Below are 13142 nucleotides of genomic sequence, written 5' to 3' on the forward strand. Positions count from 1 at the left end.
TAATTTAGCAGACACTCTTATTCAGAGTAACTTACAGTAGTGAGTGCATATATTTTCATACTTTATCGTACTAGTCCCCCGTGGGAATCGAACTCAACCATGGCGTTGCAAACTACAAACTTAGCCACACAGGAACCCCTTTTATGCCACCTTTTTATTTTTTTATTTTCCCTTATCTAACAGCATTTCGGCCCAGTCAGAGCCCCGGTGCTATGGAGACTGGTGACAGGGCAGAGGCAGAGGAGGAACCCGCCCAGAAGTCAAAGTTCGGCGGAGAGGACCGGAGGGAGGAGGCACAACGTTGGGAGAGGAGGACCCAAGAGGATGACAGGAGGAGGAGGAGGAGGGAGGACAGCGAGCCACGCCTCTTCATCGCCTGTGACGACAATCAAGACCCCTTGGAGAGCGCTGACAAGTCTGGTACGCAGTTTGGTACGCCACAGAACCAACAAACAAACACACATGCATACATACACACAGACACACACACAGAAAAGTCAACACACACACGTCTGTTACAAAACCTACCATTATTGCTTACACCTATCCAATCCTTTCAGATCTACACAAGTGTTTAGGGGCAAATGGTTGTTTCTGGATAGAGACTCTCATAATGGCCATGTGAAATAATACTAAATGTACTATTGGATGTGGTTTGTGACTGACAGACAAAGGTCAAGCCTCTCTTAACCTTGGAATGGACCTCAACTTGGACTGGATGACACTGGAGGACTTTCAGAAACATTTGAACGGGGAGGATGAGATTCTTTCTGCTCCGCCTCTATCTCCCAGTAAGTGCATACCCTCTTTCTCTCTCATGTTTCCCAGCAGTCTCTCAACATCGGCTGTACATGGAACTCTCTCTTCCACACATGGATGTAGACAACTACTGATGCGAAATCTGTGTGTCCCTCAGGTGAGCTGCGGGATGCAGTGAAAAGTGGGGATTACATGTCTGTGAAACTTGCACTCAATTCCAAAGAGGACTACAATCTGGACCAGGAGGTACGTTCTATGTTCCAAAGAGAGTACCTCTCACCTGCATTCTCCCCCCTGCTTTGCTCCTGTCTTTGGGGAGCCCCAGCTGTTCCACATATTTATTCAGTCCCAGTACAAGCACTAACTAGTCACAACTAATCAATTAAATATGTTTTTACCTTTTGTTAGAGTAGCCTGTGTGTGTGGTTATACTTGTGAGTTCATTCAAATGAGGACCATTTTGCGACATACATCACAGTTCTCTTCTCATACGCTTCAGATTTGTTCTCGGGTTTTCCAACAAAAAACTTACGTTAACCAACTTGGGGCGGCAACAGATTCGCTTTTGATACATATGTTCAGCTATTGCATATATGTCAGCGCCATGTACTATAATTCATTACTCAATTAAATCCACAATATGTAACTTTCATTCCAGAATGACTGCAAGCACAGTACAAAGGACTGGAAATTTAAGTTACAGATTGCTGCTTTAATTAAATGTGTTGTGTAGAATGAATTTATTTAGCCAGTCTGGTTCAAACATAGATACAACTGGATCAACTTAGCCACTCTGATCGAGTTATAAAACAGTTTAAATATTGGATATAACGTGAGAGCCAGTGATGGCATGCAGAGGTTGAATACCAGGACATTGAAAGAGAATCCGACTACAGTACCTGCTGACTGTATCCATTGAGGACCGCTAAGCAATCGAAGGTAAGCAGATTATGCCCTTTAACTACTCAGTTATTTAATTTAGCCCAATGGAGCTACAGATTGTTTTGTAAAGATGTGTTAAGCTTGAATAGGAAAATGCAGTTTGTAAAATGTAATGTTTATCGCTTTAAAAACATGTTTTGCCTATTATCATACCTAATAAACTGTTGTGCCAACTTGGTCTGGCAATGAATAAATCCAAGCTTTATATTGCATTGAATGTTTGTTGTTGTGCACAGTTGTCAGAATTTTCATACGTTACTATGGAGGCAGCTAGAGTGGTCTCAGACAGGTATTATCTTCTCATTAACAGACACAGAACATGATGAGCAAGAGGTCAAAGTTCACAAGAAGCTATAAGATACAACATTTACCTCAGGTACAGTAATGCCTTCAGAAAAGTATTCTTGCACCACCGCAGAGCATGTAAAACTGCTGCGGACATAGCAGCACTGACATTTCACTCATCTTCATTATCGACAATGAATAGCCGAAAAGCTAAAATAAAAAACCTTCCTTAGTCACTCATTACAATACCAGTAACACATTTCAGCTTTTGCCATACAGTTGTCTTTGTGTACAATAATAATTAAATATGAATCGAACAAAACCTTCACAGTTTAACAAACTACTGACATAAGCATGTATTCTATTAACAAAATATGTATTTACATAGGCTAATATTACTTGCCCAGTTACATTATTATTTTGTTTGTGTTGTCCAATTTAGCTTTGTTAATTATTACAATTTATAAGGACTCAATAGTGTTAGTGTGGACCAATCAGTGTTTTTAAGGGCCTGCTGAATATATTATATGTCTAAAACGTTCTGCTGCAACTGTAACTGTTGGGCAAGTACCAGAATTAATTTGGACCAGAGTTTGTTTTGCATCTTTATAGGCAGCCAAACACTCCAGGATCTTATTCAGGTCTATTTGTGAAAACACTTTTAAATCACCCACCAAACGTCATCATTGCATGTAGGTCACTAAATACTGAATATATTGAGGATTCAAAACAGTCATTGGCAAAATTAGGTTAGAAGCCTAGTTGCATGGCGTTTTCTTTTCTGTACCTTCCTCGTCTCCATGCAGCATCTCATCCAACATCACATTATTAATTCCTCATCAGACATATTTACAATGTCAAAACGTTGTAGTTCGCTGATTTAATACAATAAAGCCATAAACTATTCCTTGAATGGGTCAAATGTGGTTTTTTTATTATTGAAGAATTCAGTCTACACGCAGTTTGGTGCTGTGTAACCATTGCATTGATTCTTGCTTGACTGTGATTAAAGTTGAGAGCATTGTTGAGGTGCTCTTAGGCGATCATTTGAATGACTCACAATGTGTACTGTACATGTTTTCAATGAGCAGTACTATGAGGTTTTCACGATTTTAGATTTTTCTGTGTATGAAACAGGGCAGGGGACACCAGCTTTGTCTAGTATGATGGTATAGTTTACCTAATTTCTCTTTGCCACAAAAGTTAAACACCAACTCCCAACAGCTATGAAGCTGCTTGTTTTACGTCCCACTTTTCATACATTTGAAACGGAATGCATCATGAGATTAACCTTTCATAAGTTATGAATCTTACGTTTACTTGTTCTTTTACAGGCATACACTGTTGAACAGAAGAGTTTAAGTGGCAAAGAGAAGAGTTTAAATGAGGAAGAGGATATTTTAAATGAGGAAAAGAAGTCTTCATGTGATGAAGAGAAGAGATTAAGTGATGAAGAGAAGCATTTATGTGCAGCAGGGAATCCTCGCAGCCTGGGGAATCTTCACCGCAAAAGGAATCCTCACCGCGAAAGGAATTCTCTTTGCAAAGATGAGATTCCTCTATGCGAAGAGAATCATTTACACAGGGAAGAGAAACATTCTCTACACAATAAAAAGAAGACTTCATGTGTTGAAGATAATACGTCATGGGATGTGGAAAATACTTTATGTGACATAAAGAAGGGTGCTGAGGAAAGCAGTTTGAGTGGTGATGAGATTCACGAAAACAGTTCTGGTGATGAGGTAGAACGACAAAGACTTGATTCAAACGTTCCAAGTGGGTCAGATCCTCTTCCATCTAATGCAGAAAGCTCATGCGAGGATGAATATGAGCAGTACCCTCCAAAAACGGCACAAGCTAAAAAGACTTGCCGCAAAATATTTGCGCCACGGAAAGGTACACGGTCAAGCTTACGTTCCAGCACAAAAATGACAGTCAGCGCATGTAGTACGATAGATGATGATGATGATAAGGGAAAATTGGACAAAAAGTACTTCTGCCCGTATTGCAATGAACCACACCACAAAATTGCAAGACATTTAGAAAGGATGCACGCAGAAGAAGCAGCTGTTGCTCATGCTATCAGCTTCCCAGAACTCTCCAAAATCAGGTCTCTCTTGCTTGACCAACTCCGTAACAAAGGAAACGATCAACACAACTTAGAAATTCTTCAATGTGGAGATGAAGTTGTGACAAAGAAAATACCCTCTTACAGTGGTGCTTCTGTGCGTGACTACCTACCCTGCCAACACTGTGTAGCTTTTTTTAACAAAATTGATTTATGGAAGCATGAGAGCTCATGTAATGCCAGAAAAGGACAAGATGAAACGAGGGGAGGAAAAAGAGTGAGGATCCAGGCTGCGTCCTCTCAACTTGTTCCATTGCCTGTCTATTCTACTGGAGGATGTGAAGAAATAATACACAATATGAATCAAGATGACATCTCATGCCACATCAAAAATGATCCCCTGATATGTAAATATGGCAATGCACTATCTGCAAAGCATGGTCATGCCAAGTCACAGTTTACTTACATTGGTTCAAAAATGAGGGAATTGGCTAGATTTGTACTTAATGTAAATGAGATGGACTGTGATGTACAATACTTGCATGAAGTATGTGTACCATCCAAATTCAAATTGGCCGTTCATGCTGCCAGGAAAATGAGTGGTCATGACCCTGCCTCCGACAGGTACAAGACCCCATCTCTTGCTTTAAAGATTGGCTATTCCTTGAAAAGAGCTACTGAAATAGCTTTTGGGGAGAGTCGTATGACAGAGGACCTTGAGGCAGAGGAACAAGCCAAAAGGTTCATTGAACTACTTGAAAACGATTGGAATAACTGTTTTTCCGGTCTATCCCTCAGCGCTGTCCCTCAGTGTGATGAAGTTGATGTGTCTTCACTAACTGAGGATTTGATCAAACTTCAGAAGTTTCTCAAGGTTGCAGAGGACACAGCGAAGAAAGAATTGCTGGAGAACCCCACCAACACTGTCTGGAAAAAGCTCAATGAAATTCTTCTTGCAGAAATAGCTCTCTTCAACAGAAAAAGGACAGGGGAGGTTGCGAAAATGCTCTTGGAAACGTACACAAACAGGAAGAAAGCTCCAGCTAGTGCAGACATTTTCAATAACCTCTCAAGGCTGGAGCAGGAGCTTGGTGACGACAAATTAACCAGGTTGGAAATAGAAGGCAAAAATGGTAGGAAAATGCCAGTCCTACTAACAGAGAGGATGATCTCATCTCTTGAGATCCTTATTGCAAACAGAGACAAAGTTGGTGTGTCAAAGGACAACCCTTATGTCTTTGCACGTAGCCTGGATGCAGCAAGCTACATCAGAGGGTTTGACTGTCTGAGGAAGTGTGCACATGAGTGTGATGCAAAGAATCCTGAAAGTCTGATCCATGCGACAGTGAGGAAAGAGGTTGCTATTCATTCCCAAATACTAAACTTGAATGAAAGTGAATTAGATCAGGTGGCAAAGTTATTGGGACATGACACCCAGATCCATAAAGAGTACTACAGGCTCTCTGAAAACGCAGCACATCTAGCACAAATCAGCAAATTGCTGCTTGCAATGGATCAGGTTCCAGTGGTAATTCCAGGGCCATCTGAGGAAAGGGTTGTTTCTCCTACATATGGTGAGTATTAGTTGCTTTACCGGGTATTTGGAGAAAGATGTCCATTGTGTTTTAAGGGATTAAATGATCAATTAAGTGGAAAAATCTGTTTTTGTGCCATTTACATGTTCACTAGACCTACATTTTTGAGAAGCTGGCAACTTATTACTCTAGTGTTTGCTCTGTTCCTCTTCACAATATATGATAATGGCACATGTTCATGAATCCTTTTCTTCTGTTTCTATTCATTTCATAGGTACATATCCAGCGGGGACAGATAGTGGAAGGACATATCCTATCGAGACATGTCCTACTGGATCATCATATCCTACAGAGACATATTCAGCGAAGTCATATACTGTGGAGGCACAGCCTTCAAGGTCATATCATGCTGGGACATATCCTGAGAAGTCATATCCTTCAGAATCACATTCTGCGAGGTCATATTCTGCGGGGACAGATTCTGCAAGGGCATATCCTACCGTGACACATCCTGCAGGGACCTATCCAGCAGGTTCATATGTTGCAGGGACATATATTGCAGAGACACATGATGCAAGATCATATCCTGCAAGTGCTTATGCTTCAGGGACGAATCCTGTCAGGTCATATCCTGAAGGGACATATCCTGCGGGGACACATTTTGTGGGTACACAACTTGCTAGGTCATATCCTGCCGGAACATATCCTGCACAGACACTTCCTGCACAAACACTACCAGCGCATACAGTTATTACACCAACACTTCATGCCCAGACACTTCCAACGCAGCCGCTTTCTGTCGGGGCAGTTCCTGAGGGGACAGGTTCTGTGGGGAAGGTTAAGGTGGGCACAGTGTGGAAACGGAGACCGTGGAGTGATGCGGCTAAGGCTGCGGTGAAACGTCAGTTGGGACACTTTATCTCATTGATGGAGGTTCCAGGTAAACGGGACTGTGAAGTTTGCCTCCACAATGAACCAGCTGTACAAGACAGGACTTGGAGAGACATCAAAAACTATGTGCACAACACAGTAAAATCTATTAAAAGGAAAAAGGGTCTTACAAGAGTGGACCCCACCCAACAGACAAAGAAAGGAGCGGCAAAGAAAGAAAAAGAAACGGAGGCAAAGAGTGCTAAGGAAAGAGTTGGTGGAACAATGACCGTATCTGCACAGGAGAGACTAGAGGCAGGTCCTGTTGCAATACCAAGGAAACAGAAAATTTGGGGTGATGAGGCTCAGGCTGCGGTCAGGCGGCAGCTAGGAGACTTCACTAAACTGATGAAGATTCCAGGTAAAAAGGAATGTGACGCATGTATTGCGGCTGAACCAGTTCTACAAGGCAGGACATGGAAAGATGTAAAAAACTATGTGCATAACACATTAATGACAATGTGCAGGAGGCATATTTCAGGCAAACAAAACATGGATAGTGAAAAACCTATTCCTGTGACACAGAAACCAGCGTTGCAACAGAGTCCAGTTGTGCATCAGAAACCAGGGGTGCTGTTGGGACATCCAGAAGATCGTCCTGTTTATCTGTCCTTATGATTACCTTGAACTAGTTTGAAAACCTCCCACGGTTGAAGGTATGCAAGGATGGAGAAAGGAGAAGATAGCTTTTGATTTAATCTGACCACCCTTGGTCACTCTGATCTCACTTTGTGACGTAAAGCAAGAATGAAGTATCTACTTTATTCTACGAACGTATCCGTGGCAACTACATAGTGATATTATGCATGCAAACTTGTTTCGCAGATGTTGAAATTCTCAACTACAAAATTCCATTGTCACAATGCATTATGTGGTACCTAAACTCAGTATTTTGGCATGGGCTACACATTTGCAACCTTGGGAGAAGGGAGGCAAGGAAGGATGGAATCATACCTTTTTGTTTAATTTTTTTTTCCAATAGCACTTTACAAAGGCTGTCAAACTGAATCTTCTGGGTCAGCAATGGCAACAAGGCCTCATAGACATACATTTGGAATCCAAACGCACCACATGTTTCGATTGAACCATGTTGCTTAAAAATGGCCACAATAACTGACTGAAATACAGTATATGCTCCACATGGATAGATAACATGTACCAAGTACAGTGCATAATGTTTAGTTTTTTTTTTAAAACAACTTTGTAGATTGTTGTGCAAAGCTATAAAGTTAAACTGTTGACTTTGGCTTTTTGATCACTATACTGGTATACTTTACTTTCACCAAATGAATCTGGATCCAGATGTACAAAATGTTTTGTGTATATGTCTAGGTTAGGTTTTGAGTAAAAACAACTGACCAGAAAACCTGGGAATTTAGCAGGTTATTCCTGGTAGAAGTGAGGTGTGAATGGGTTTCAGGGCTCCATCTGTGCTAGCTGCACATTCTACATTGTCACCCCACTCAAACCTTCTATTTTTTGAGTGGCTAATATCACGATATGGTCAAACAGTAAAGTTCATTATCCTCATTCCTGTAATATTAGTGTCTGCCCTCCTGCCCCTGTTTCGCTGGGGCCTGCTGATGTGATAAGTGAGCCACTCTCCTCTCTGGTAGAAAAACATATGTTCTGGTTGTACAACAATGAGGTCTCAGCTTTCTGTAGGTATACTTTTCTAAACTCAATATTGAGCTCAGTAGCAACTATTTTACAAACAATATTTTATATGGCTTTCAGATACGGAGTGGGGAGTGAAATACGCATTGAATATTGTGAGGGCATATAGGTCTCATTGGGTAGCCTACAACTGCAGAGTTTTTTCAGGACTTTACATTTACTGATTAATACATGGCTACTAGTAGTGGGTATCATATTTAGAGTTAGCAATCTAATGTTTTGAATTTCCACTTCCACAGATGTTGAATTAGCTACAAATGTATGTTGTAGATGAAGGAAAATTCATCTTTATTGAAAAAGAAAAACATTCAAATATAACAACAATATCCATATTGTCAACCCAAAATTCATGCCATTAATGGGATTAGGTTGCATCAATATCTTGAATCATGCATTCCTGATTGGACATGTTAGATTAAACAACTTATTTTTTAAATAGCATCTCGGTGTAGTCTATTACAAAAAAATAACTATGACTGACTTTATAAGATGATTACAAACATTTTATATTGCATGACGCTACAATTTTTGTGGGTTGAGACTAAATCTGAAACTGAAAAAGTTGCGCACAGTTCAGATGCCAAATGTATGGCGAGTCGAACTGAATAGAAATTAAAAGCAGGCTGTCATGGTTGAAAGCTTTTCTTGACTTACCAACAGTGCAGACTTTCTTGTTGGTTTTGGGTTGAATTCAGGCATAACAGTGACCTTATGTGTTGAAGAAACCACAAGATTTATTGCACTAAAAGGGCAAAGTTCGACGAGGCGCACTGCGTGGTTTCACACGGCACTCTATGCCTGCTCCTCCAAAGAGAAAGTTACATATTGTTTTGTTCGGTGCGGCGATGGAGCGGTGTTTGAACTAGGGCCTAGTGCCACCAGCGGAAAATGCTAGTCTGGAGCCATGGGTTTACGTACGAAATTTGTGCCCAGCTAAGAGTATGGCTTGACGTTTGAGCCACTTGAAATCCAATCATGTCAAGAAGAATGTTTAGATGAAGACAGCTCCATTGTAAATTGTACTTATTATAAATACAAGGTATACATACACTATTCATACTCGATTGCTTTTGAAGCATGGTTGAGTTTATTATCATGGATATTGTACTTATGTTATTAACGTTAGCGAACTAGCTATCTTGTATTCCTAGCTACCGGTATGTATCAGTCGTTTTTTTATATTTGTTTTTATATATATATATATATTATTTTTCTCAACAATTTCGATCTCAGCAGTGACACGTTCAGATCCTATCAAAGGGCCCATTTATGGATGCATCCTGATTTTTCCACCCTTCTCCCAAAGTGTGCAAGTAAACTCTTTGAAAGAAGTGTGGAATCCGCACTCAGCGTGAGTGATAGCTGATGGGTTTGGCAAGAACGGGTGCACTTTAATTAGCAATCCCTTTACATCGCAAGTTTATGTGTGAAGGCTAGTTTATGGTTCCTAAACCAAAGCCTTGTTTATGGTCACTAGTAACTTTACAGTAATGGTCACTAAAGTTGGTTGACTTCCCATCCAATTTGAGGCAGTTTTTGGTTCTCCTATCCACTCCTTTGGCCAAAGGTTACTATTGATAAGTAACTGAAATCTGCCTTAACAATTGGAAACAGATCCTTTGTTCTGCATGTGGAATTGGTTTCAGAGATTCACACACATACAACCTAGGCTATTTCTCTTATACATGCCTTTACTACTAAATATGATGTGAATTATTAGGCATTAGCTGAACATGTACTTGTTTTATTGCTTCTTGTCAAACGATAAACATTTCAACTTTTTAAATTAATGTTGCTATTATTCACTGCGGTCTTAACCATATTGATTCAGTAGCTGTTTAAGTTCCTCAACACTCATTTAGGCTGACTAACTTGTATAGGGTTTGACGGCTGTTGCTTCTCTGTATTATTTGATCCGCTTGCCTACTAGATAATGTTACTATTGCAAGTAAACCTTTCTGTTGCTTCTAATTGGATCAAGGAGGAATAATGTAAATAAATTAGTTCATAGTTGTCAGTTCATGTTGTAACTGCATAAGGTCTGCCACAGTGTTAGGTGTTAACTGAGAACAATTGTCAGGGGTTTAAACCACACCCCACTATTTACTGTCTAAAGACATGGACATCATTGCTTATAGTTTTTTTCACCAACATGTATTTGTTACCACCTGGTGCTTATTGTGTTTATTGTAAGATACTATATTTGCGCCGTTAATAAATTGTTACTTGACGTAAACGTTCTAAGCCCCAAGACATGCTCTTTCAGTTCTGAGAATATTCATACAGCTTACTTGCTGTCCATCATTAGTGTTCCAACAGGGATTTGGAATTGTAACGGTTATGGAAAATGATGTTGTAATACTAGGAATCTACCCCACATGACAAAAGTATGTGGACACCTGCTTGTCGACCATCTCATTCCAAAAGCATAGGCATTCATGTGGAGTTGCACCCCCCCTGGCATTACAGCCTCCACCCTTCTGGGAAGGCTTTCCACTACATGTTGGAATATTGCTGCGGGGACTTGCTTCCATTCAGCCACGAGCATTAGTGAAGCCGGGCACTAATATTGGGCCATTATTACAAACCATTATTACTCCAACAAACTCTACAATTGGCACTATGCATTCGGGCAGGTAGCATTCTCCTGGCATCTGCCAAACCCAGATTCGTCCGTTGGACTGCCAGATGGGGAAGCATGATTCATCACAGAGAACACATTTCCACTGCTCGGAGCCCAATGGCGGTGAGCTTTACACAACTCAAGCCCACGCATGGCATTGCGCATGGTGATCTTAGGCTTGTGTGTAGCTGTTCGACCATGGAAACCCATTTCATTAAGCTCTCGACAAACAGTTATTGTGCTGATGTTGCCTCTAGAGGCAGTTTGGGACTCTGTAGTGAGTGTTGCAACAGAGGACAGAATTTGTACGCACTTCAGCACTCGGCGGCCCCGTTCTGTGAGCTTATGTGGCCTACCACTTTGCAGCTGAGCCGTTGTTGCTCCTAGACGTTTCCACTTCACACAAAAAATACAGTTGACCGGGTCAGCTCTAGCAGGGCGGAAATACGACGAACTGAATGGTTTAAGAGGTGGCATCCTATGAATGCAATGTTGAAAGTCAGTGAGCTCTTCAGGAAGGCCATTCTACTGCCAATGTTTGTCTATGGAGATTGTATGGCTTTGTGCTCGATTTTATACACATGTCAGCAACGGATGTGGCAGAAATAGCTGAATCCACTTATTTGAAGTGGTGTCCACATACTTTTGTAAATATAGTGTATCACCATTGCTCAGTGCTTTATGCTTTTAAGTACTTAAAAACCTTTGGGATGAAAAGACAACACCCTAGGTAAGTCGATAATAGTTCACTTTTTTGAAAGCTAAACTTCTCTTTTTTAGTTCTATAAACAATTAGCTGTACAGATATATTTTTATTCCTGACCCTCTCCCCATAGTGTTTGCTACCAGCTTTGGTCTTCAGTAATGAAGGAGTTTGTTGCCTCCTGCAGGACTCCAGCGGTATGTCCCTGAGTATGTTGGCAGCAGCAGGGGGACAGGATGACATCCTGAGGCTGCTGATAAAGAAGGGGGTGAAGGTGAATGGACGGCAGAAGAACGGAACCACTGCCCTAATGCACGCTGCAGAGAAGGTAACACAGGATGAACTGGTTTAAACCGCCTCAATACAAAGTCTACACACATGTATACACTACTCTTGTTTGTGTGTAAATGTCTTATGCAAGGTTTACTTACTTAACCCTCTGTCCTTTTTTTTTTTTCATTTCAGAACTTCCTGACCACAGTTGCTATCCTCCTGGAGGCAGGGTCCTATGTCAACGCTCCGACACTGGGAGGAGAGACGGCCCTGATGAAGGTACGGAGGAGGAAGGGAAAAAACGGGGGCGATGAAGACAAATGCTGTGTTTAATTAGAAATCAACATCTCACCGCTGAAGCACAGAGATTAAGTTAATCAATGACCCCTATTTGTAAATATCATAATTTCAGCTAAAGTCCTGTGTGACAGACTTATCGCAATAGTTCCTTACCAGTAGCCTCTGTTCTTCAGGCTTGTAAGAGGGGGAATGCTGACGTGGTGCGCCTCCTACTGGAGTACGGGGCCGACTGTAACATCCTGTCCAAACACAAGAATACGGCCATGTACTTTGCCAAGGTTAGCAACAACCTGCTTGTGTACGACCTCATCAAGGACCACATCAACATGTGAGTGTTGCTGCCATGTCTCTCTTGCTCTGTAAACTTATGAGTTAGTATGTATAAATAAAGGTACATATGTAACAGAGTTAAGATGGTATACTGTAACCCCACATACTGTTAGCAGCAAAGTGATATCTTATTCACACAGGTTATCAAGTGTGGCAGAGGACACTATCCGGGCATTCTTTGAGACTCGGCTGGCCCTGCTGGAGCCGGTGTTCCCTCTGGCCTGTCATAGACTGTGTGAGGGACCAGACTTCTCTCTGGAGTTCGGCTACAAACAATCGCCTCACACACCTGGAGAGGGTAGGATACACCTACAAACAGTGCTAATCACCTGCACACACTGTATTAGGGGGGGTTAGGTAAAACATTTAATCTCTCCTTCCAGGCTCAGGTATCCTGCTCTTCATCTTCCATGCTAACTTCCTGAGTGAGATCACAGCCAGGCTGTGTGGGCCCTGCAGTGTCCACGCCGTGGTGCTCAACGACAAGTTCCAGCTGCCCATCTTCCTGGTGAGTCTCATTCTAGATCAGGAGTACTCCTGGTCTGGAGAACGGTAGATTTTTTGTTTTGTTCTACCTCATAGTTGATTGATTCATGTCACTGATCTTTTCCTCTTTCAATTACACCTCACAGGATAGTCACTTCATCTACTCATTCAGCCCAGTGCCAGGCATCAACAAACTGTTCATTCGCCTGGCAGAGTCACCTACAGCCAAGG

At 41.5% G+C, this 13142-nt stretch overlaps 1 protein-coding gene across 4 annotated transcripts in view; it reads left to right on the plus strand.

Annotated features, from left to right (window-relative positions):
• LOC129820966 (M-phase phosphoprotein 8-like) overlaps positions 1 to 13142 on the plus strand; it is a 64682-nt gene that overhangs the window by 4789 nt on the left and 46751 nt on the right. The window contains exons 5-13 of one of the 4 annotated variants that reach the window (XM_055878140.1): positions 184 to 432; positions 669 to 791; positions 917 to 1005; positions 11710 to 11850; positions 11988 to 12074; positions 12269 to 12423; positions 12566 to 12723; positions 12809 to 12933; positions 13058 to 13141. In XM_055878140.1, the coding sequence (XP_055734115.1) occupies positions 184 to 432; positions 669 to 791; positions 917 to 1005; positions 11710 to 11850; positions 11988 to 12074; positions 12269 to 12423; positions 12566 to 12723; positions 12809 to 12933; positions 13058 to 13141 (1211 nt within the window). The other 3 variants (XM_055878132.1, XM_055878133.1, XM_055878134.1) reach the window with 3 other exon arrangements.

This window comes from Salvelinus fontinalis, chromosome 23 (genome assembly GCF_029448725.1).
Source record: "Salvelinus fontinalis isolate EN_2023a chromosome 23, ASM2944872v1, whole genome shotgun sequence".
NCBI lineage: Eukaryota > Metazoa > Chordata > Actinopteri > Salmoniformes > Salmonidae > Salvelinus > Salvelinus fontinalis.